The 26,591-nt window shown below is 39.1% G+C and overlaps 2 protein-coding genes and 1 long non-coding RNA gene across 3 annotated transcripts; 2 read left to right on the top strand and 1 right to left on the bottom strand.

Moving 5' to 3' along the window:
* Positions 1-3,159: 3,159 nt before the first annotated feature.
* Positions 3,160-6,757, bottom strand: LOC132984892 (melanocortin-2 receptor accessory protein 2A-like). The gene is made up of 4 exons (XM_061051918.1): positions 6,391-6,757; positions 6,150-6,291; positions 5,540-5,639; positions 3,160-4,990 (listed from the first exon to the last, which is right to left on the bottom strand). Exons 2-4 carry the CDS (start codon positions 6,265-6,267, stop codon positions 4,519-4,521), a joined length of 690 nt encoding a protein of 229 aa, XP_060907901.1. The 5' UTR covers positions 6,268-6,291; positions 6,391-6,757; the 3' UTR covers positions 3,160-4,518.
* A 10,583-nt stretch (positions 6,758-17,340) lies between these two features.
* Positions 17,341-18,341, top strand: ripply2 (ripply transcriptional repressor 2). Its single transcript, XM_061051415.1, has 3 exons — positions 17,341-17,762; positions 17,873-17,940; positions 18,034-18,341. Exons 1-3 carry the CDS (start codon positions 17,640-17,642, stop codon positions 18,194-18,196), a joined length of 354 nt encoding a protein of 117 aa, XP_060907398.1. The 5' UTR covers positions 17,341-17,639; the 3' UTR covers positions 18,197-18,341.
* Positions 18,342-23,296: 4,955 nt separating this feature from the next.
* LOC132984563 (uncharacterized) lies at positions 23,297-25,895 on the top strand. Its single transcript, XR_009674970.1, has 3 exons — positions 23,297-23,424; positions 25,119-25,251; positions 25,337-25,895. It is a non-coding gene; the product is annotated as an uncharacterized LOC132984563 (long non-coding RNA).
* The last annotated feature ends 696 nt before the right edge of the window (positions 25,896-26,591 follow it).

Genomic DNA, 26,591 nt, shown 5'->3' on the forward strand with positions numbered 1-26,591 from the left:
TGTACAACATCAGGGTTAAACTGCTGAGGCATGAGAAGCAAACAGCAAGTCATTCCTGAATGTTTAATATGAAAGGCCAATCAAGAACTGGACAGACTGTGTGCATGCATTTATTTATCTATAAATTTGCCGTCCATACAAATGGCCTATCACTTCTGTTGTGTTTGGATGGTGCAGTGGACACAGTTGACTGAACCCTCATTCCGAGGATAAACAAGAACTTGACTCACCCCTGCTCCGTCCTTCTCACATCACCTCAGCAACCATCTCCAATCATGTGTAAACACACATGTTTGGCAGTCTTCATTCAGAAACACAGGATTGAGAATTATCATGTGGAGAAAACAAAGCTTCTTTCGTTTGGTTTGAGCAGTGAATAATTGTTAAAAAAAAAAAAAAATCCTTCACACACTTTGACAGCCCAATTATTCAGACAGTCTACAATAATGAACTGCATAACCTCAGATATTCAGACACTCACTTTCACTGTCCGCCCACACACACACACACACACACTGTTAACTGTTTGAACCCTGCTTCCACTAATTTAGAGCTAAGGCACCCCGACTATGCTCTGAACTTTTGGTTAACAGTTTGGTGATAACACAAAACACAGGAGTGGAACTGAACAACACATCAAAGCATTCACACATCCCAACTTTTTAAAAATGTACTAAGACTGTGTAGGTTTGGAATATCATTTATGAACTGTCATACTTAAAATAACATTGCCTTGTTTTTTTGATCATTTTCAGCACATGGGTATACATATTAACCCTCTTGAAACCATTTACATTAGCCATTATTTCTGGCCAGATAATTTGAAGCAAAGTGCTATTAATGATTAAGGATTTTAACATTGTGTTTAGATGAGTATTAGCATCTAGAGTTAATATTGCCTCTCATGTTGAATCCGTAATTCTCAAACATAAATATCAGATATGCAGTGGCACAATGTTAACGTTAGCTGTGTTCTGAGTGTAGCTAATGGGTCATCGAATATGTTCACTCCAAATGTGACCCAATGTCTCTGCCGATTATCAATATCTATAATCTTTGTATAGTTTCTTATCAATAAGTCACTTCCGATACGCCTTTGTCCAGCCAAGGGCCGCAGCTGGAAAGTATTAGACAGTGAAGTAACCATGACAGAAGAGGAAGGGGGCGAAGAAACTGCCTATTCCCAGCAACATGCTAGCAGTTATAAACAGTCCATCAGAAAACAATTACAGCTCATTTAAAAAGGTAATCATTTACACATTTAACGATAAGTGGAATATCTCCCTAAAGTTGAACATTTCTACTGGAAACAGTACTCTCTGAAAATTAATTTAGAGAGCTACCTAATCACATTTGTTTAGCCCGGCCCCAGCTGCCTGCTTTCTTACAATGCCTGCAAATGAAAGAGGAACAGGTGTTGAACATTTATGGTGAACATTTATTTTGTCTGATGCATCAGGAGAAAATAATGAATGGGCTGTCTGTCAAAGTCTGAAAAAAAAGGATGATTTGTTGGAGTCACTTCCGTGGCAATATTGATTGACTCTCTGTTATTCCCCTCACATCCCTGCAGCAGCTAAATGTACGAAGCTGGGGCATTTACTCAGAATGGACCGTAATAGCTCCCAATGTTCCTTTGCATAATCATCACTTGATGCGACTTTAAGTAATTCAATTTGTTTGACTCTGAGGGTGATTTCCCCATGAATATAGGCACAAACAGCACAGCATTGCTCAGGAGATGTTAATGTATGATTTTGGATTGTGCTTTTCTTTCAAGTAACTTTCATCATTTGATTAACATTTCATATCAGTACAAATATTTACCCACTAATCAGCATGTCGGGAAAAACTGCATTCATATTTTCCGCCAACTGTTGACATCAGCCAACCGATGCCACAAATTCAGCAGTTTTTGGCTCACCCATGGCTTCATTTTTCTGGCTTCATGTCTCCACCCCAGAGGCTGCAGCTTGCATTTAACTCAAAATCTGGCCCAAACTGAGCAACATTTATCAGCAATGTACCGACCCACTGACAAGTCTGAGTACAACAATCAAGCACATGCAAGGGTGACCATACATCTTAATTTAACCATGACTGTCCTGTTTTCAAGCTCTGTGTGGCCTGAGTCCCCACAAAAATCTATAAAACACTATAAATGTCCCAGTTTTTGAACAGTCCCTGTCCCACTTTTGACCAACCAAAACAATATATAGGCATATATACTCATACACCACCAGTGAAAGTTCGATACTGATTTGTCTGTAACTGTGTCAGTCTTGGGGTTGCTTAGCTTGCTTCGTTTATCATACTAATTGAACCTGCTGAGTAACGACAGGTATGCTGGCTGTCGTTGCTGCAAAGGGTGTCAGAATTTTCCAAAGAACTCCAGGAACTTCAGACAAAAAGGGTTTGTAGTGGTGTCTAAAGAAGTGGGTATACTGTTCTCTTCATTTTTCCTGCAAATGTTTTACAGTGGCCCCTCCAGCAGAGAAAAAGGGCCTCCGTTATGAACAGTGACATGTAAGACTCTAGCATATACTCTTGCATATTAAGTTTGTACTAGCCAGTTAGAGACAGATTAGGGAGGGTCATCCCTTCCCCATTCTAGGAAGAAAATTGTAGCATACTATTTTCAATTATTGGTGTGATTCAGAGGGGATTTGGAAGTGGGTATACCCCATGGAGACTGAAAATGAATTCCTGCAGTCAGTGGTGTAATGCAGGGTATACGCAGGTATACGGAATAGTCTCACTTATTTTTCAGTCACTCACGGTGGAAATGCTGACATACAAAGCCATAGTAAAATGAGCAAACACAAATGGTGGGTACAGGCTGGAAGTATCTCTGTTGTGATCAACTTCAGTGAGGCAATCGCCGCTGACAACCAACATAAATGGGCTGCTTAGGATGGCACCTTTGCAGGTTACCCATCTGTGGACCATTACATGTGGCTTTGCGATAGAATTTAGGTGTCCAGATTTAGAGGTTTGAAAAAAGGTCACCCTAAGTTACACAAATCAATTTGATATAATGTTGAAATCTTGACAAGAGCCCCTTCCAAATCATGTTAATTGGTAGATTAAACATGTCATAAACCTGACTGTGATCTCTTCTTTTAACCTCTGTGATGTTAAATAATGGGACACAAGACGTTTTCTATCTTATTGAGGTTTATTTGGACAAAAAGATCACTTCTAATCTAAGAGACAGAATTATAGTATCAAATTGTCATCTCACATTACCTGTCCTGTAACAGTCTGCTTGATTTTCTGCTACTACTTACACGGTTAAAGTACACCTCTAATGAAACACAAATTCTAAATCACCATATCATTCAGCAGCATTTTTCCTCTGACATCACTCTCAGGGTGGGAAGCTCAACTTCTGTAGCTCTGCTTTTTTTCAGGGTTTTTTTTTTTAAATATCATATAAACATAGATAATCTTAAAAAAAAACTTTGAACAGCAACTGAAAAGACTATTGATAGTGAAAATCCAGAGAAACCTATTTCAACATCTCAAGGTAAATCATCATAATTGATAGTCTGTTAGCTAGACAACAGCTCACATTGAGCCACTTCCTCGTTAACATTACTGTTTCATTGTGTAACATTGCCTAGTACAATAGCTTGGTGTGAATATTTTGCTAAAGGTTATGTTAGCCGGGAATTTACACCTCTCCTGTTATCTTTCTGGCAAGCAAACTTGTAAGAATTGCCAACCTTAACAAGCTAACGCTGCAGCAGCTAATGGTAATGTTAGCTAATGAAATGCACCTTTTGTAACTCATCATGGAACAAAAGGCATAGCAGTAATAGTTTTTGAATGCTACAATGCTAGCTTTTGCTAGCTAGTTTATGAGATATCAAATATGTTGTTTACACTTGAAGTATGCCGGACTATCTCTGGATTTAAAAAAGGGTCACAGTTTCATATGGAAGGAGTGAAATGATGACTAGGCTATTTATCAGATTCCTTACATGTATACAATTTACAACCTGGAATACATAAAAGTCGGACCTGCCCACTTTGAGGTTCAAAGAACAATGGCAGCTGTGTGACTATCATGTAAAGGTAATTAAATTCAGAACAATTAAATATTTATACTGAATTCCAAAATATTGGATTTCAGGAATTCTACAAGAAATAAGAGCCATTAATAGCAGAATGAACTGTGGAGAACTATCTCTTCCTGCGGACTAAATTTACTCTAATTTCTGTGTGAAAAACCAACGTATCACGAGTTCAGGAGCCTCAAAATAACTAGTGCAATTTTCAGAGCAATTTTCTTTCTCCTTTAAGACATTTCATCTTAAACTGGGAGTTGAGCTTATTATGTAATTGTATGTCATCTTTTGTTGTCTTGTTAAAAAAAAGGCTTTGTAGGTTTGGTGTACAGGACAAAAGAAGATGGTGAATACTTTTTCCCCTGTAAAGTCACAAATGACCCTGTGAAAAAAAGGAAAGAAAATAACAGTACCACTACATCCATGACTGTGATGTACATCGGCCTTAGTGGATGTCACAGTGAGTGTCCTGGGAGTGAGCCTGACGCTCCAGTATGACAGACGGCTCATACAGTAGATCCTCTTCTCCGAGATTTGAACTCTGCTCCAAGTTCACAAAGTTAGGGATGTTGAAGTGAGAAAACAAGTCATTTTCTCTTTCAGCCTTACTTTCCTCTATTAGTCCATTTAGAGGTTGGTGTCTCCCAGCTTCCTCGACATCCTCCTCCATCTCGTCCATCCCAGAAGATCTGATACCTCTGGGCCGGTTGAAAGACTCCTGCTGCTTAACAGCTGTCTTTTCTTCTGGTTTCAGCTTCCTGTGGCCCCGATCCTCCTCATTAATGTAGAAATGAAAATAAGAGCGGGACTCCGATAACAATGGGCGAGAGAAGGCTTTGTCGTTTTCGTCCTGGGGGCCATCGATGTCTACGAGGCAGCTCCCTGGTCGATGGCGCTTTTCAGCAGAGTCTGGGTTTCTGTTAGGAAAGAAAGAAAAAATGTGAGAAAATGCTTTGGAAACATCATGGCCTGGATTTTTATTATTTGCTGAAAACAATACAGCTGAACACAAAAAAACAAGTGATAATTTCTTGTCTTGTTTTGTCGTCTTTGTGCGGAGATCAATGCTTAAAATCCTGCCCTGGAAGATGATGTTTTACTAGAGAATAAGTGCCCTATTTCCTACCAGCTTCACATTTTCAGTCCGACTATATATATGGGATTTCTCACCAACTCCCACTGCCGATCCCTCTTTAAAATGGAAATATAAGCTATAACCTCCAAATCAAATATAAGATCTTCACAAACGCCATAACCCTTAATCCTAGAAGAAGAACCCTTTTTACCTCATTAAAAATGTCTTAGAAATAAGCCAGAACAGCTAAAGCATCAATGATACAATCGGACATGAAAGCTACTCCAGCTCTGAGATAAGAGGTGCTGAGAGCTGAACAGATTGAGCTCTCCCTGATTGTCCTTGTAGATGTGATGGTGAAAGAAGTGGGCTAAAGCTTATTAACACTCACTCTTGGTGGGGCGCCCCTGTCTTTGTGAGCAGCGTCAGAACAAAGAACATGAAAATGACGAACACAGCAAGTCCAACCCAGAAGCCGATGACGATAGAGTCTGAAACGTGAGAGAAGATATAGAGGCTCATTAGAGTATTCTGTATTCATCACTTTTAGATTTACTTTCTCTCAGGGGCCCAGGGAACCTCGATAATTCAATGAAACGAGCATTCAGTATTCTAGGCTATTGGATTACAGCTGACAACGTGTCTGTATTCATGCTGATGGTTCTCTTTGAGTTTCATTAATTGGCTTCTCATTATCATTTGACGGTAGAGGTTGTGCATGAATTATTGCATGCCAGATAATTCATCACCTTCACCTTTTTATGAGATTATGGGGGCACGGGCCAGCCCACAACTGAAGCAATAGGCTACAAAAACCTAATAGAGAAATAGGTCAGGAGACATGAATTAGGCTATTAACAGTTAAAAGGTGAGTAACCCTGACACTAACGAATAACCTAATGCACGCACACTCACGTGCGTCAAAAGGCACACACGCACGCACGCACGCACGCACACACTTGACAAGTTGAAGTCGATTGTAGATGTATGATATGGCTCACATCTGTGCGCTTTGAGTCCCTCAAAAGACACGGGCTCCTCGTCGTCGTAATACTCGTACTGCCACACGTAGTCACTGCGACGTGCGCTCGTTTGGCTCCGGTTGTGGAAGGCAGACATTTCCCACCGATTTTTTTTTACTTCCTACACAACAGAAAACAAGGACAAATCAGCCCAACGGACGCTTAAAAAAAAAAAAATCATAAAGTTACTCTATGGTTATCTCTAAAGTTAGCAAAACACAACCTCCAGGGGCGTGAAACCTTTCTGTGATGATGTTATCCGCCGCCTGGGAATTTGGAAATTACGCAAAACAACTCCTAGGTGTTATCTCCGTTTTGGGAATAAAAAAAAAACGTGACAAAAAAAGGTGACGAAGCGCAGGGAAATCCATCGCTTTACCGTTCATGCGAAAACTCGATCCATCCTCGTGTTGTGAAAGCAAAGCAGGAACCTTATAGGGAGCAGATCAGTGCGCATCACCTCCATCCAGCTTCCACCATAAACTGATGGCTCTCTCACTGACAGTGCAAACACTGGTCCAAAAAATAAATAAATAAAAACGCTCGCCTCATTCTGTGTCGGAGCTGGAGGCTGAGACTGGAATGTATTAGAGGCTGTTGAAACCACATATGCTTAACTTTACACCAATGATTAGAATTTTAAAAAATCACATAACAAGCTCAGGACATTTAAGAATCATTAATCATTTTTCAACCTTATACCAATCACATTCAGTCTGAGGGGATGCCCACTTCTGTCAACCCCGCCACTTTTAAATCCAGAATACATATTGATTCTATAAATCATGGATGATAAAGTTTTACAATGGCTTGACACTGCTCTTTATTTGAGGAGACATCTGGACTGATTCATTTATGGTCAGTGTGCAGACTCAGACTTAGGAACTAAGAAGACACAACTGAGATGATGTCGGGCTGCAAGATGTGAAATTATCATCATTTACACATTTAGTACAGTACTTGACTCAGAATACGTTGGACATTATACCCTGGAGAATGAATTGTAAACATAATTGTGAACATGATATAATAGGGCACTATTTTAGATGTGATCACAACACCAATGCATACAAATGAAACCCCAATATAGCCATTTTCAAATTTCGACGCTTCCCTGATGCCTGTTAAGTACCCAAAAATATTTTTCTTTTTCTATCAATTTTACCAAAAATATGCCAGTGCCTTCAGAAAACATCAGCCAAATTACTTGAAAATGGTTCACTGTAAATATGTTTGATGGTTTAGTAATTGGTTGTTTTTTTGTGCATCCATTTATTCTAACCATTAGCCATGACATTGGAGTGAGCAGTTGTGAAAAGGCTGTAAACGATGCAACCTTGGCCAAGGTTCACACATCACCGCATGCCTTCTTCTCATCCTTTGATCAGTCTTCTTTGAGTCACAGGCTCCATTAGTTATATTGCCATACTGTGATTTCTGAAGTACCTCTAGAGCACAGCCCCCGCAGGCGTCCATTAATTTACTGGAGCGACCAGTTATTAAGTACATAGACCGTAGGGGAGAAATAAAAATATTGTCTTTAATACATTTATTGTTGCTCAGTTTGTATTTTGGTTTAACTCCAATGTCTGCAAAATGTAGCTGCAAAGTGCCTGGATTTGACAAGTTTAGGCGACACAACATTATTCCTTCAACGTGGGTTTAAACTCAGTCCTGTTCAAGAGCTTTAAATTTAAAGCCACTATTTGTTGGATTTCTCCTCACCTCCTTTTGGCACCATCTGGTGGTGGTAGCAAGAATAGCTCAATGGCAGACCTGTCCTATTGTACTGCAAGACATGCCCAACTCTGGATCACACTCAAGGATTTTTTGAATGCTCTATAAGAGCAATTTCACATGATTTCCAAACATATGCATCTAAGGTTTGGGCAAGATGTCTGTTACATCGAACAGTTAAAGATCAGCCAGCTAAAACGTGGTGCAGTTAAGGGTGGCATATTGTTCTGCTAAAAACTCAAAATAACAGTGAAACTGTTTAATTCCAGCACAGAACACCAGACTTCAGTGTTGAATCTGAATGAGTAACGAATCTAGATCTGGTTCTGTACAATCATTCTTTGCGCTCTGATACATAGACTTCCAGCTTTAGTCGGGAGCTGTGCAGATGGTACCTTAACTGATCCAACCTGGAAACACAGAATACATACATTGATAGAAGGAAATAGACTCAGAGGTTTTTACTTGTATTTTTCTGCAAGTTTGTGTGCTGCCAGAATGATGGGAAAGATTTTAATTGTGTACAAAGCCTTCACACTAAATAAACTCAAATCAAAGTAGCTACTTCACATTCAAGCATTAACACTTCGCATCGACACAAACAACAATGCTGTCTGATGATTATTATGAAGCCTGACTGTTGGCCCTGGATTAGAGACAGTCTTTCTGCTTTCAGAAAAGTGATGATTTCTCACATCCAAATTGGTTCTTTTGGATTAATAACTACCAATTAAACATTATGAACAAATACCTCTAAAGCGCCATCAGTGTTTCAATCAGTCCTTGTTTTTTGTCTGAAGATTACATCATCTCCTCTTTCTGAATAATCCGCTGAATGAATGATCAAATTAAGCCGTACAGTGCTGCAGAAATAACCCTAAAGGAGGTCTTCTCTGGAGTGGATATTATATATTGCCCTTAAGGCACAGACCTTCACAAAACTTGGACAGACTATGATATAAGAGGGTGACTCATAAATGTCACACAGCATTATATAAACCCTGTAAATATCAGCACTAGATATCATTCATTTCCTGAATTTATTTACTTGCCTGCTTACATCTTTATGCTGGAAGGGTTGAAAAGGCTGCATCAAAGCTTGCTGTTCAGGATTGAAGCCTCATATTCCTCCGCAGATCAATAATGCATATTTAAATGAAAGCAACCGGTCTTCTAAAATCTGTCCCACAATTATTGCTTCTGGCTGTTGATCTCTCGGCTATGTTGCTTTGTTCTTCTTTTGCTGCCATGTCACAGGGAGAGGATATGCTGCACTGGTTTCACGGAGGAGAGCACAAAGGCTTTGATGAAAAGAAACATGTTTAATGGTAGCACAACTTTTAAGGTAAGTAAGAACCCTCCTTGCATCAACACCATGGCTGAACCCTGTTTTTCCTGTGCTCCTCTAAAGTTTAAAGGCATAAGTGGATGTACGGACATCTTCATAGAGTATTCTGCAAAGGGGTTGTTGTTTCTGAACTATTATATTCTCACAATAGTACACATTAGTCACCATTAATAGTAAAACAAGTGTGTGTTCGTCAATTCATTTAAAAATCTCAACACTTGCTCAGCATGGCGTTAGCATGATGCATATGGGTTAGTAGGCCTACATCAGGTGAAGTTAGCGTGTTAGCATTAGCATGCTACTGATCTGTACGGTAATAATCTTAAATCATCCATAAGTTAATATTATGCGCAAAAAAATAGGGGTCTTTCTTTGTGATGTGAAGGGTCAAGCTTAATTTGTTTCCCCCCGACAATAAGCGGCAGATCTTCGTGAAAACCACTGACAGTTGAAATTGGCCAATTAAATCTTATTTAACATTTTAAAACACTGTACTGCATATAATGCTCCGATTTTGTGTCCTAATTTTAAAAACCCATGAGCACTTATTAAAAGTGTGCTTTTGCTTCACTTGTACTAATTCAGCTTCAAAACAGGATGAAGGATAGTTTCAATTTCATTCTCAACAGCAGGTTTCACTGTAGTTTTTTTTAAGAATTCATTGATGATTTGAACAAACCTCTGAGTAAAAATCCATCGGGACAGCCATCCTCTATCATTAAAATGTTAAAGCCTGCAGCTCCGTCGTGCATGTAAATGACCCTGACCACAGCGTACAGTGCTCTCTGACTCACCACTGCAGCTGCTGCAGGTATAGGAGGCATCTTTCGATCGACAGCAGCACTATTGAACATGACGTCTACTGGTGATCCTCACTACACTGTGTGTGTTCTTTCTGCTATCGACCAGTACATTTTTCCACTGTTGCGTTTTATTTACTATCACTTCACCAATTTAACTTTTAACAATCTGCAGCTGTAGAACAAAAACCACCTCCTGAGGTCTCCCACTGCACTGGATTTTGTGAACTTTGTAGCAGAAACTTTTGAGACTGATAAAAAAAAAAAGATAACATGAAATATTCAAGCTGCAGATTCTGCATCTGAAATGATGCTACGTGCTGTGTATAAGTCTAAAGATCCCCAATTTCTCAACATCAGGCCTTTGTTGTGGGGAACTCTTTATGTTTATTGCCCTGAGATCCTTTCTTTTTCTGTCTTTCTCATAGACTGAATATAAAAAGCCACTCATCGACTCACTCACGGCAAATATTAACCATATTCAAACTTTTCTTTGGATGTCAATCTCAAGTATGGTGCAACTCTTTTATCTTGAAACTTGGCTGAATGTGTTAGTCAAAAAACCATGGCAACAAAGAGTCCAGACCAGGACTCTGCGCTTCCTTTATTGCAGTTTCCTCAGCTACTATTACTATAATCATACATTAGAGACTGTCTGTTAACCGTCCCAGACACTTTGTTACAATTTAGCCAAACATACTGGACATAAAATCTGATTGAAATCAAAACTACAAATACAGTTTTGGCAACAACAAAAAAAGTCGATATGATATCATTGGCATCTAAATCTCTATTATTAAATTATCTGAAATCAGATAATAGTATCGATTGCGTTGTTTAACTGAAACCTGGCTGTGTCAGGATGAATACATTTATTTAAAGGAATCCACTCCTCCAAGTAATTTTCATAATCATACACCTTGAGACACTGGAGTTGCAGCTATTTTCAACCCTCGACTAAAGCGGAATTCTGATAATATAATATTCCGATTTACTATCCAAATTCCCAGAATTTCTACCAAATATCTCCTTTGGAATAATTATTTTCCAATCATGGTCTGGGAGGCAGACATACTCTGAATTTCAAGAATAGGCTTAACACTTTTCTTTTTGATAAAGCTTACAGTTAGGGCTGGCCCAGGTATGGACCAGCTCCCAGTTATGCTGCTATGGTGGACCTGACACATTGAGCTCCTGTCCCTCGCTTTCTCTTTCTTTTCTCTTTCTCTTTCTTTTTCTCTTTGATCAGCACTACTTCATTGAGCAGCATGTGAGTTTCTCAAAACCAGAGGAAAACCGGCGTTGTAAATTGCATGTTAATGTGTCTGATACTGGGTTTAATTCTGAGTTTGGACCTCTGCATATAATCTTTCCAGTCTCCAAAAGCTTGATTTGAAGAAGTCAGAGATATTGACGCTTCACAGTTGCACAAACACACACGTGCTAAACTCACACTTGACGTTTCAGCAGACTCAATTTCCCTTCTCTCACTCCGCATTGTTGACCTTAAAGACTCTCTTCCGATCCTCTGTCATCCAAATTGATTTCCACAAGTGGTGTTTTTCGGCTCACCCGTTCTGATGGATTAGCCTTCCAAATGTGTTTTTGTCAGCGTGCAGTGGGCTGCATATTGAGGGGATGCTGAGGTTATCTAAGTTCAAAACAAGAGCAGAGGACAGGGCACTGCCATCTTGACCCTTGCTCTGGTAGTCTTTGCTTTCTGTGGTATGAGGGCAATATAAGAGGATTGAGATGCTGCCATTGAGAAAGGAACGAGAGAGAGAGAGAGTGAGAGTGAGAGACAAGGGCAGCATGATTCAAAATTTTTTGAATACATTTATGAAAGATGGAGCATACCAAGACTAGTTGTCATAAGGATGGTTCTATATTCAATAACAGTTCCATATTTTACCCACTAAAAGTCATATACTATTTGAAATAGTCTCTTTACACTGATAGCCTCTTATGATGTCTTCAAATTTACTTTAAATAATTTCTGTTGTCCTCATTTTTTATCTAGACCATGTTGTCTTCTTGCACCACTACACTTTTACCACATCCATTGGTTTCCAGGGCAACACTAAATTAAACTGAGAGAGGGTTCAGTCTGACCTTCAGCATGTTCATTCTCAGAACATTACAAAGAGCCCATGGAAGGACATGTATACAGACATAGCTGTGCACTGCACTGCTCACTCATGACGTCCAAATGGCATCGAACAGCTTCTCCATTCGAGGTCAATCTTAAATTATACTGAGTACGGAATTACAGCTTGGGGATTTAAATACCAAACATGTTTGATTAAAATGCAGCCCGACACCTGAGAGCTTGTTCAACTCAAAGCAGTGTGCCTTGGTGGTCATTGTTGGTTTGGTATTCTGTGAGGGTATTTCCCAAGAGCAGTGTCCTCCTCATATGGTTTCCAAAGCAAAGTGCGTTTGAGCTCAACATTGAAGTTCAAAAGTTGTTGAACACCGAGTTGTGATGAAAGGGAATTCATTATTCGAAAAAAAGTGTACATTTTGACACACTGGAACAGTCTAAATCAGACCAAAACAGCAAAATAAGGTAAAAACTCCTGATAAAAGAATAAATCCACCAAAAATATACTTGATTATTTAAGATGAAAGCAACTAATAAAAATGCACCAAGGAAGCCCAGTAATTTAAGTAGAAGTTCAATTTTAAAAAACAATGCGAACAAAAATGTGGATAATACAACATTCACACAGATACATCTAACCACCTATAACAGGGCCAGCAGACAATGATACTGAAGGGTTTGGACAAAGGACTGACCCACGGTCTGACTTCATCCGCAGGACTGCTTGAACTCAGACAATTTTAAAAGATTGAGAAGAGAGACTCATTCAAACTAAAAAGAACATTTGCTACCATGCCCTGGTTTTAGGGTCGAACTCAAATAAAAAAAAAAAGAAGCAAAGATGGATCATTACCTCATCCATATTCTGCCCAAATGCCAGACTTTGTTTTTTTCCTTCATCACACGACCTGATGTATGGAAAACATTGCAAAATTAATGTGTTTTTTGATGTGTGGTTTAACAAGTTGCAACGATAGAAGAATCCATCTGCACACTCTTGGTTTAAATCACACATTCATCAAATACACATGACTTTCTTATATTTTCCACATGCGGTCACACGTTGAAAACATGGAGCCGGGATCTTCAATGTAAATAGGCGTCACACGACACACCAAGAAAATGTGTAAAATTCATGTTTGACATGTGTTCCACATATTTCACTTGTGATCAAATGTGTTTTGTTGCACAGGGTAACTTCATGTTGATTCATGTCATGACTGTTGAACAGTCACAGATTGGTCCGTGGGATTGATGATGTTCAATTCTGATATCTTCTTTGGTTGGTTTCTGAGCTCGCATTAGCTAGTCACCAGTTCAGAAATGGAAGGTTATAATTAGACCTTGAAATAAAAGTATATCTTGACCTGCCATTGACCTACTCCTTTTGATGAAAAGCTACAAGCCTCCTGTTGCCCTCTTGAGGTGAATGAATTAAGTCGCCATGATCTCCAGAGTTTCCTCTTCTGGGATCTGGGTTGGAGTGCAGAAATCAGGCCTTTGGAAAGCTGTGCCCATCCCCTATCCTCACCCCACCGTCCTCATCCCACCCCCCAACTGGTGTACCGCTGGATCCCTCTCTCTTCATTACAGTTCAAATCACAAAAAGTAGATTAGAAAATACATGAATTTTTCAAGTTTTCCTCCAGTGATCACAGGCAGAACCAGTGAAGAACCTCACGATTGTATGCAGGCATATTGGTGAGGTTAACTTGTCATTATTTGCTCTGTTAAGACATTGACGGTGACAGTGACATTGAAGGGCTCCAATAGTTATTTTGATTGTTCAAACTAGTATTTTTTCTGTCTCAGATGATATTTTGGTGCTTAAGTAAGTAATAATATTCTAATGGGAGTTCATAAATTCAAGGCATCCACGAGCCTGCAAGGTCCCAGCAGGCGCCAGTTCTGAGTAATTTAGCTTCAAGTGAAAACCAGGAGTAAAGCTCTGTGAAGAATTGAAGTTTTGGGATTTTTTCAGATACTTTTTTCAAGTCAGTCCTCCTCCTCCAAGCTGGTTTAAATCAATAATGGAGGACCTCTCCATTTGGCGAACCTGTGTGAACCCTAATCTGCTTGTTTAGAGGGAACTGATTTAGTGGGAACTCAACGAGGGGGGAAGAAGTAAACTTACTGCACCTCTCATTCTGTGTTTGTCTAACATTTCCTCTAGAGGACTAACTTTATACTGTGTGTTTGAACCTCATTTAACAAGACTTGGAATCAATAAATCAATCTTTATGTGTATAGCATCAATTCATGTGTCGTCAATTCAGTGTTATCTCGAGACACTTTACAAAAAGCAGGTAAAAGACCTTACTCATTGCTTTATTAAGAAGACCCAGCTTAATTCATCATGAGTGTAGCACTTCAATAAAAGCTACAGGGAAAATAAAAAACTGCCTTTTAACAGGCATAAATCTTGGGCAAATCCAGGCTCATGCCAGAACAGCCACCTGTGCCAGCCCCAACTATAAGATTTATCAAAAAGCAAAGTTTTATGTATTTTGTTTAGAGTGTGTCTGCCTCCCAGACCCTGACTGGTAGCTGATTCCAGAAGAAGTGTTCAACATGTCCTTCAATTATTAAATAATCTGCAAGATGATGCCTTTCTTTGAAATTCAAATCATAGGTTGACATCTTCTCATTTCAAAGAAAACAGATATCATTTTGGGAACATTGTGTATTTTTCTTTCCGATCAACCACCTGTCAACTGAAGTCCGAGGAAAAGATGCGAACCTGAGAAATTCTGCGAACACTGGGACATTAGATAAGAGCATGTTTGTCAATCTGTGTCCTGGAGTGCAAGTCTTCTATCGCTCTCAGCCAAAACAGATTAGACGAGATCAGATCAGATGCCCAAAATAAAGATGAAGACTGGAGCCAGGCAGACACAGAAACATGCCCAAAAAGCATATTTGCATTCAAAAAATAATTCATGATAATTTGGTCGAATGATTAGAATCAGTAATAGTGATGCAGTGATAAGAAAGTAATAACTGAATAGTTGCTGTTTCCATGGAGAAGGGATTTTTGGAGTCAAGTATAGAGTGCCTTTGTAAAACAGAAGGGTAATAAAAGAAAGAACTTGACTCATGAATAATAAACCAGAGGCAGCAAAAGAGAAAGAAAGAGTTGAAAATTGGACTAGAGTGGTGCAATAGAAGTGATGGATAGTGTATGTGAGGAGAACCAAATCAAAGGAGATCTCTTAAAATAGCTGTATTTGAACTGTTGAGTCAGTCTCTTAACAGAAATAAGACATTCAATGTATAAAACTGGCGAGACATCTTTTCTGATTTTGAGCTGCAGCCTAACTTGCTCCACTTGATAATAACATCTTTTGCTATTACGGATGAAAACAATAAGGCATGTTGTTATTGTTGGCTTGGTTAACTTCATTCTTCAAAATGAGTGACATTAAGTTTTGTGTTTTCTAAGAGTGTGTGTGTGTGTGTGTGTGTGTGTGTGTGTGTGTGTGTGTGTGTGTGTGTGTGTGTGTGTGTGTGTGTGTGTGTGTGTGTGTGTGTGTGTGTGTGTGTGTGTGCGTGTGTGTGTGTGTGTAAACTGTGTTGTATTTTTTTCCACAGGGCAATTCAATTTGGCTTCATTCAGCGCTGACAGTGAGTGACCTCTTATCAGCTGTTCTTTGTATTTTTCTTTTTGTTTACTGTTTTGACATAGTTTGAACTGGTCCATCAAAAAGCACTATACAATATATTCACAGCATGAAAGGTGTATTTTTTGATGACCAGCATATGTTAACAAAAACATGAAAGACGCAGCCTAGTTTACATTAGTATATTGCATAAGCCTGCCTGTATTGTAGACATGGAGGAAAAGGTCATGTGGACATACAACAGCAGCATGTGAAGGCTCTATATAATGATCCAGTCTACCAAAAAAAAAACCCTGCAGAGCAGTATAAAGCATGCACCCAATTAGCCACAGAGGAGAAAATGACACAGACAGAGAGAACCAGTGAGAGAGGTCTATGTGGACCTTATTAGTGCCAACTTCTGACTGCTCTCTCCCTGGAGAGAAGTGTTGTGATGTGGCTGGAGCTTGAGGGCATTTTTTTTTTTTAAATGCTGGTCATGCACGGTTCACCTTTAACCACATGGCACCTTCTCTGCAGGCCTGCTGCTTTTAAACAATTCATACTTTCTGTAATGTGGCACCAAGTAGCTGTGAATGAAGACAGGCTGAACACAGGCTAATATATTTCACTTAATGAAAGCACTTTCTTTTAGATTTTATATCAAATATAACATAATATATTAATTGTATGCCATCTTAAAGCGCCACAGTTCCCCCTAGTGGCGCTCTGAAGGTAAACACAGTGGGAGTATTTAATTGAATCAATGCAACACAAAGGATCTTTTTAATGAATGGCAGGCACGTGCAGCTCATAAATTAGCTCTATTATGAAGTTTTCCATATGAGAGTGATCGTGATGCATTCAGCCTGCTGTTAGCGACCCGCCCCCCTCCTGCTGTTGTGTACACAAAAGGCTGACGCGTGTCAACCCCCTCCCGCGCGCTCCCCAAATGCACGCGAACCTTCCTCCATCACGGCACTCAGCGAGAATTGACAGTAGGGCACGTGTTTCTTCACACCTCACACACACGCAAATGGCTCCACAGACGGAGGGAGATATGAGAGGTGAAGGGGTTGCAAAGTTCAACAAGATGTTATCAGCAAGACTTATCAACAAACCGACCTGATTTGATTCGGGATTGTTTTTATTTTAATTTGAACTAATTGACCAGATATGATCAGATGGTTACATTATAGCCCATCTTTTGGATTATATGATGCACATTGTAGCCTTCATATTAATTGAACTATAGAATTGTGAGCATACAGATTTTTTTTTTTTTTGCAAGGATCAAAACGAAAGAAAAAACAAAAGCTACAGCTCTTTTCAATTAATAAAGATAATATTGTAAGGTTTAATTATGCTTATTATTTATAAAGTGTGTTTTTTTCTATTCTTATTGCTATGCACGTATACTCCCATGCACTTGGGTTAGTTGTATGTGAAACATACTTTGCAATAAACCTGCTTCTTCTTCGGATTCTAAAAGGCCTGTTACACCTAATCATTCATCCGCTCTGTGCTCAAACCTATAACATGGACTGTAATGTGGAGGCAGAGAGCAGGAAGCCTAACACTTAAACATCTGATCCAGAATACTTTTCATACAGAAAATGTGTTTCAAGAAGTCAGGTAAGTACATTTAATTTAAAAAAAAAAATCAGATTATGAAAGAAAGTGACCATATGGTTGGAGTTTGCCCAAGTGTGATTTCGCACCTCACCACCGTGGCGCATGGAGACACTTGGGGACGCGTCAAAGCGCAATTTGGCACCAGCAGACCGGGCCCCTGATAAATAGGGGCTTCCTGCATGCCTTCAGCCACACATCCTCTAAGGACCTTAAGCAGGACTGATCGCCACAAGGACACAAGGAACCATGGAAACTTTTACTTCAAACAGCGGACTATCTTCTATTCTTACTGGAAACAATGTTTCACAACAGCCCGGTCGTTTGTGGAGACCGTGGACTGGAAATGCGAACAGAAGTGCCGTACAGAAGGTGAGTCAAGACATCCTGGCGCCTTGGGAGTTTGTAAAATCAAACTTGCACAAGCCTATACAAAGAATAGAAAAGTCTAACAAGACTAATCGCTTTCTTTTTGCTTTCAGGCTCATATTCACGGAGACCTTTCTGCTTCAAAACAACCGAAAACTCCTCAGGTCGTTCATCCAGTGAAGTAAGTCAAGTTCTGTTTGTTAAATTGTCTTTTCAACCAATGTATTTGAATACATCTTATTTATATATACTTTTTTTCCCTTTTCTTTCATAGGTTGTACTGGCCCAAATCCAGATGTTTCGATTATCTGTACCAGGACGCAGAGATGCTGCTGCGTAACTATCCGGTGCAAGCGACCATCTGCCCGTATGAAGACTCCAGCAGCGACGAAGAGAGCGATGATGAAGAGGAGGAGATGGAGAAAGAGCTGAACTGAACGAAGCCCAAACTTTTGCATATTGTCATAATATATTTTTCTTAACTTATTACTGTAAATATGTGTAAATAGACCCATTGTCTTTTGTCAAGAATGTACGCTTAAGTTATTCATTTAACATTTCTACCTCTTTTGTATTTTGCTGAAAAACGCAATAAAATATTTAAAATGAATGTCGCTGTTTGGGGAGGTGTTTCTTTAACACGTTTTTGTGTGTGACAGACTTTTAAAGTGAGAGTCATTTCAATTACAACACTGATCAGTATCTAATTAGACAAGTGAGACTTTAGGAATAACTATTTGAGAACACTAAATAAACATAGACATGGGTCTGTGGATCTATTTTTTCACTGAACAATATCTAAAAAATAAAAAGCACTTGATTATATGTTAAAGAGTAGGCTATACGTACAAACACATGTGGGCTTATTTTCTTAATACAGAGAGGGAAAGAGGGATTAAGGTGTTGCCCGTGGACAAACAACTCTTTTCCCATGAAGAAGTGTGTGGGGGTGATAAACGCGCAGTTTCCTGCACACTGTCGCCTGAAGTGCGGAAACTGCGTGACACGTGGAAGGTGTCAATCACGAGTGTCAGGGGACCATAAAGATCTGTAAAGAGATAGTTAAAGGGAAAACATGGGTGTCCATGTCCTGTGACAGACAATTCCTGATTTTATTTGTTTTTGATTATAATACACATGTGGATAGGTGGTCTGTCCACTTATGACATTCCATAAAAAAAGTAAAGAATATAAATACATTTTTTTAAACCAATATAAAATTACAGAGGCTTTAGTCCTCTTAGCGGGTGGCCCAGGTTCAAATCCGACCTGTTGCAGCTTCTTTCCGGCATGTCATTCCACTCTCTCTCTCCCTGATTTTCTTTCTATCCACGCTCCTATCTCTCTAATAAAGGCATAAAAAGCCCCAAAATAAACCTTAAAAAAAATACAGTTCCAGCCATACACACAACAATGAGATGCATAGGACACAAAATGACAGTAGAATTTTTAATCAGGGTCACATAAATACGTTATAAAGACTAGGGGTCAAAATAAGGTTTTGGAGCACCACTGAGCCTTTGTTTCTTCTGCTGCTTATACCCATGATCCTTACACCATTACTTCCAAATCCTATACACAGAGTGCACACAACAGAATAAACACAGCCAATGATCTTATTAAGGGATATGTTGTTCTGTCCTGATTTTGAGAGTTTGTCCATTTGTGTGTATGTACATTCAGAGCTCTGACAAATGAGTCTTATTTCTCATTGTGTTAAGCTAAATCTGTTTCTGATTTCTATCTGGAGTCAAGCGATGTGAATACAATGTCGGCTCACTGTGTTTTTAAGATTATTATATTAAAGACGGGGCCCCCAAGCTCTGATTATGATGAAAAGAGTCTTTTTTTCAGGTATTTTAGCTGGCACTGTTCTGCATTTGCATATATTTAAGACAGCAATCACAGATTTGCAGTAATTTAAATCATCACAAAATAAATGTGAATGATTTGTTCAGCATCAGGTAATCACGCTTTTTAATATCATTGCTGCAGAATATAAAGCTCATAAGTAGAAGCAGGTTAGGGGGATTCAATGCAAACTGAGGAACAGGTTGATTTAAACTACATACTATATTGTGTAACTTTATTCCAGAGTGTCCGTTATCTGCACTATTTGAATATGATGTTGTAGCTTGTGTACGTATAGCCACTGAAACGTGTTAAGAACCTGGAGACATCCATATAATTTCACACTGTCATCTATTATTCAGTCCATGCTCAGTAAAAAAATATATCATGTTGCCCTGCAGGCTTTGGTTTCTAGCAGATTATTGTATAAACATATACATTTTGAATTTGTGACTCGGTGAGTTGAACTCTTCAACTGCCGCCCCCGGTGCCGAGCTCTCATGCCGGTCTGTGGGAACCCTCGGGATCAACTGTTGGTGTTTGTCAGGGTGCAAAGTTTACACACCTTGTGATGTGAGACATGGTGGCCTGTGTCTGCTCCTGGACCGCTGACCTCCACTGCACAGTCTTTACTCTCATCACGCACAAAACCTTTTCAAAATAAAATAAACTGATTTTACCCAGAATTCACTGTCCAAATATTGGGATAAAACGCCAATAGCTAATTGATGTAGTCTGTGTAAAGACTGAAGAGGTGTAAAGTAACGACAAATATTCAACAGTATGTTTTCCAGGGCAAACTCTTAACAACTGAGCATCGATATAAACTGAATATTCATATGCAGACCTCGTATAGGGAGTTGTGATGATGCTCTGATAACCCCTTAACCTCGCTTCAGCCTGGCAGAGACTTTCCCAGGCTTTGGTGTCAGAGCTGCTGGTTTCAGGAGTGTCACTTACTTGGGTGTGAAATCTGCTCACCTCCAGAGTTAAACATAAAACCAGGGCCTGATGCCCCAACTGATGAACTTCTAACCTTTACTGCACACACTTCAGGTCAACTGAGGCACATGTAGGGGTATTGTACATACATAAATTACATGTGTGTGATGTTAGTGATAGTAGAAATTAGACACAGGGGAGGACTACTGAGGGGGGGAATATATACAAGAAGAAAATGATAAAGAGTCACATTAGAGCCTGGACCACAAAGTTAAAGGCAGAGATTTTTTTTGAATGATTGAGTTTGAATCGGCCAAATGTACACATGTGTAATGTTTGATAATTTAATATTTCTCACAAGATTCTGGGGTGTTAAACTTTGAAACGCAGCTCTGCTGAACTCTGCTGAACTCTGCACAGGTTCAGTATTTTAGACTCATGCTACCCTTTTTTTTCCCAGGAGCCGGTGTGAAATCAGGCGCGAGGAATACACACCTAAAGGGGTGAACAATGTTCATTCTCATGTTTGACCTTTGAGCCACCACTGCTTGGCACCCTCTTCTCACTTGCAAAAAGTCTCATGATATATACTGTATATGTTCATGATTCAAATCTTATTGGATTTCTGACCACAACAACAAGCAGCCACAGACAAAACTTTGAATGAAAAAACATTTCAGTACCCGAGGACGGAAAAAACATAGACAATAATGGGACCGTCCTTAATGATAAATTAAAAAGAGGGGATTAAAAGAAAACGCCACAGAAAGACACAGGGTCGATTTTTGTAACATTGCAGAAACAAATCATTCAATGCTGTGTGGATGATTCACATTCAGTATGTAGGTCAAAGCCATTTTTAAAATGATAAACATAAACGACAGATAAATATTGTTCCCTTTGTGGACTTTATTTGTTACATAAATGCATTGCACACTGGATTATTGTCTGTTTTCACATAGTCTCTGTATTTCATACAATAATGTTTTAATAGTCAACCATCATCCTGCATGTTCCAACACTACTGTACAGCTCTATACAGCCATACTTCTCTCATACACTGACTCTATTTAAATAGGCTTGTTTGTTTTATTCTATTTATGTTTCACCTGAGTTCTGCTTTTACTTGCTTTCTATTTCTATTTCTATTTTGTAAATCCCTGAAAACATCCTTACAATTTCTTTATTAAAAAAATGCAGAAATGTGCCTAATTGTGCTACTTTAAAATCAAGTATTCATCATAATGCAAACATTTTGAGACTTATGATGTTACTTTTCAAACCTTGTTATTGTATTTTCAGAGTTCATGTGCAGAGTGGGACTGCTGGCATGCTCCTGTGAACTCTGCCTGAGCTCGTCGTGGTGTCATCACAGACACCAGAAGAGGTGATGAAGTGTGACTCGGCCGTGCTCAGCCTGAACCAAGTCCTCGGCCTTCCCACAGTCACACCTCCGCCTGTCACTGAACACAGAGAGCATGCTGTCTGATTAACAACAAGTCAGAATAGTTTTGATTGAGAGGAGAGTCAATATGGGTTTATATGGCAAATGACCACACCAGTAGTGAGTTACTGGTTACTCTACATAAAGTTCAGCTTCATCAACACCAAAGCTCTGGGGGAAATGAATCAAGCTGAGCTGCAGCAACACGGCAAAAGTAGCTTGTTACATCTCTGCTATTTTTATTTATAACACATGTATATTATTATCAATTTAAAAAAAACTTATAAACCAATTTTGGTCACAGTCGTTTGTTTGGTTGGGGTGCTCTGTAACGATGAGCTTTATCAACACTTTGTTTATCTGTCGATGTCTCCTTTAATTAGTTGTCTTTTTATTTTCTGTTGCTATCTCTTGGTTTGCCTTTTTAATCTTCGATTTCGACGTCTGCTCTTGAAAGGTGCTACATAGATAAACTTTGCATACTAATTGTAGAGGCTTCTTGGCCAGCTTCTGAAAACTAAATCCATTTGCATACTAGTCTATTAATATGCTGAAAGGTTTCTGTGACAGCCAAACAATGTTTTGTGAGTAAAAACAGTCTGAACTGGTAAATCAGTGATACTCAACCCGAGACTCTTGAGCCACATGTGTCTCATTTGGGACTAGTTGTGGCTCTTTTAGGTCCTATAGGCTACTTGGAGAAAAATCCAAAGTAATTATTTAAAAAAGGGAAACGTTGTCAGCAGAATTTATTCTTTGCAAGTAGTGTCACTGTGTTCCCACACATATTTTAGGAAAGAAAGAGGTTTTTTTTTATTGTGGCTCTTGCAGAAATATGTTTTGGTCAATGTGGCTCTTAAGTCTAACAAGGCTGAGTACCACTGTGGTAAATAAACAAAAAATATTTAGGCTATATTTTCAAAGTTGCTAACAGGAGATGCCTCAACTTTTCTCATCTTGTCCCTTTCTCCCCTAATCTAATATCCGACTGTTTTATTATTTATATTTTAGCACCTCTTCCCTGCTTTATGTTCTGTAGTTAGCTGTTGACAAGTTGCTAGCAAGTGTTTTCACCTGTTTGGAGATTTTTTAAACTGCTAGGTGTTATGTTAGCTTGTTGGGGGAATCACCTGCATGTCTGTACCTACCACAAAGCTACTGAAAAATGTGGTTGAAACTGCCCCACACTGTAAATTACACACTGTTTTTTTTGTGTGTCATAGGTAGTTCCACTCTTAGCCAGAGGGGGTCACTGTGGTTCAAGACAGGCATGAAGGTGCGCAGGTAGGCAGGAAGTGTTGCTTTTTGTGGAGGGGAAATAAGCTCATATTTACCTTCTTTTTGTGTTTTTTCGGGTTCATGGAGAAATTCAGTGCTGCGGTTTTCTGATTTATAAAATAAAAAAGTGGGTTTTGACTTGCAACAACAGTAAGTAGGCTACTACTTTCTGTGTGGAATAGCCTATAACTAAGTTTAAAAGGCTATTTATGTGTAGAGGAGGCTTTTTGTGGAATAATGTTTGAAGGTTGGTGTATCAGAGCATGCCAGAGAATCAATGATTCAACGATTTCACCTCTGTGGACATTTTAAACATAAACTTAGACAGTGTGTCTTTCTGTGTGTTTTCATTTTCTTGATGGTCTCTTTTTCAGTTAATGTGCTTTTAGGGTTTTATTTACAATGTTCCCATGAGTTTATTTTTTTTATCCTATGCTATAAAAAGCTATAGGGCCTATTGTTTTTTAAATTTATTTCTGCTATTTTATGAATTGCGTACCTTGTTTTTTGTATATGTTCTGTATAGAAAGTGGATTTGATACAGTGGGCTACATGGCCAGTATGCTGAGTTGCTGAAGACTTGAGATGGCTGTCATTTAGACATCAGTGCAATGAATGCATTTGGCCTCTGGGTGGAGGAAGAGAACCAAACATGAGATTTGAACTGGCCTCGGGCAGAGAGATGTAATTTTGCGCTTGTTCCAGCAGGGGGCCGTGTTGCACTTGTACTGTAACCAGTATTTGTCAATCATGAGATTTAGATAACTCAAACTCAGAATAATAAAAACAACATTTAGGATCATTATTTGACTTTCACAGTATATGATTATAGTCATAATGTTAAATATTACAAACATTTAGGCCTACATTTTATGTTTGAATCTGCATTTCAAATGACAACAATAACACTGTTTAATCCACAGATTTGAATTTTGTTGTTGTCTTTATTACACATTTTTGGCTGACACATGCTGATGACAAATAAAAAAAAAAAAAAACCCTTTGATTTGAAATTTTGATGCTTTCGGATAATTAAAAAAAAATGAAGTTCGGTAAAATAAATCAAAATAATGTGAAAAACATTCTTAAAAATTAACATCAAAAAACATTATAGAAAGAAACATAATTAACGTCTTATATACTATACAAAATCCAAACTTTGCAAACAAAAATGAAAGCTAAAATAAAAACATGATTTTCTATTTGTAGTAAATGAGGATTTTTGTATATTTATTTGACTTAATGTTTCTAAATTATATAAACAATTTATTCTTTCAAAATGTATATTTATATTTTCCAGATGTGTGTGTGTGTGTGTGTGTGTGTGTGTGTGTGGGAGTTATTCTTTCTTTTCCTTATTTCTGATGTTATTAATTAATTTGACAGAAGAATGCATTTACCGTATCCTGTCAGTGCACTGTAAATATTGCAGCTCCAGTCACTCGTGCTACCTGAGGGTGTGATATACAGGCCTCGGCGTGATTAAGCAGCTAACAGACTGAGCAGCAGCGTTTCAGTAATGTGATGGAGGAAAAGCAGCATAAATCTGTCAGTGGTTCATTTCAACCAGCGAGCTGCCGTGTTTTCTCTCGGCACATAAACATTCGACATCACGGCGCTGTCTCACAGATGTAGCTGTTGTGCTTTTCTCCACCTTGTTACCTCGTCCTCCACTTAAACAGTTAGTTTGGTCTCCTCTCTCTGAGATGTGTGCAGTGCAGATAATTACAATTTCAGCAACGTTTGCCAGGTGATTACCTCATAATCCCCTATTTCATTTGATAAGTCACGCATTGATTTAACTCTGAGTTGGACCTAATGGAGTATCTTTTCCACCGCCACAGTGATTTGTATGCCGGGGCGAAAGGACAACGCTGGATTGGAGGCAGAAAAACAGCCACTCGCCTGTTCCTGCTCACTCAGACGCTGGTGAAAGACGAGCAACAAGGAGGCAGGTTTAATCACAGCAACCTGGATGTGAGCAGTAAATCACTGCCATGCCTGATGCAGTAACATGTGCAGAATAGTCTCTGTTTCTCTTACATATTCTCTCCCCTCACAGGCTGGCAGAGGAGGAGAGAGAGGTGAAGGAGGGATGAGATGAGAGATAAGAAGAGAGACCTGTTTGGTATGCACCTGTCTCTACGGATCAATAAAGGTAATTTGGGCTGATTCCTCCCTGTAGGCCTCTTAGCAGACAAGACGGGGAGAGGGGTCAGCCTCTGCTGAGCTGCGGGGAGCTGGAATAACTTAGAAACACACTCTGCAAATGACTGCCCCTGTTTGAGAATCTCTCATTCAGATGTTCCTCTGCGGTGTGATGCGAAGTTCTTACACCAACTGGACTGCAGGTACAAGCACGTGTGCTGTCCTGTTGCTTTTGAATCCTGCACAAATTTGGAACTCTCTACATGTATGGAAGAAGTTACTTCATAAAAAAATATATAAACATTATGCATTTGGTGCCTTTTATACAAGGGGAGTAAGTTGAAGGGTGTAACATAAAGAACAGGAGAATACAAGAAAAAAGGCAAAATACAACAAGTTTAAACGCTGTGTGTGTGTGTGTGTGTGTAGTGGAGATCTGTCCATGCCAACCAATGGAAATCAAACAATTTAAATGGCTTTATTCAATGTTTTTTCTGCTTGCAGTCACCGATCAGGCGTCCTTGTGTTTCTATTCCTGTATTCTCCTCGCTGTTTACAACAACAAAAAAACATTCACCATGCCTGATGCCCGCCCAATGCAAGTACTCAAAAGCTCTTATATATATATATATATATATATATATATATATATATATATACATGTATCAAAAGGCAATCAAGCTAAGCCATGTATCCTACTTAAACCAAATAACAGCAAATAACTCAATCACTTTAAATTTGAGATGATCAAATAAAAAATAAAACTCTAATGATAACAGCTCCAACATTCACTTAATTTTGAAAAGGGCGAGGTAATCGTTACTCTTAGTTTTCATGTATTACATTTTGAGAAGCCGCTGTGTGAGCCGAGAGTTCACAGAGGGGTTAGGATACCGATGAAGGAGACGTTTTTTTTTTTTTAAGTTGGCAAGCAGGGCGCTCACGTTCACAGGTCAGCCCTCGTTAATTATCGTGAACCGGGGGTGTCAGGTTGAATGAGAAATAACTTGAGCAACAAACACAGACACGTTGAAGAACCCTGACGCGAGAGTGTGGCGTGAAATATCGGCTGTGATTTTTTTTCTGTTCGCTATTTACGGTTTGACTGAATCCCATTTGTTCCCATTCTGCTGCTGGAAGAATTCACTGTAAACCTTCGGGACATTTGT

This window comes from Labrus mixtus, chromosome 12 (genome assembly GCF_963584025.1).
Source record: "Labrus mixtus chromosome 12, fLabMix1.1, whole genome shotgun sequence".
Classification (NCBI taxonomy): Eukaryota; Metazoa; Chordata; class Actinopteri; order Labriformes; family Labridae; genus Labrus; species Labrus mixtus.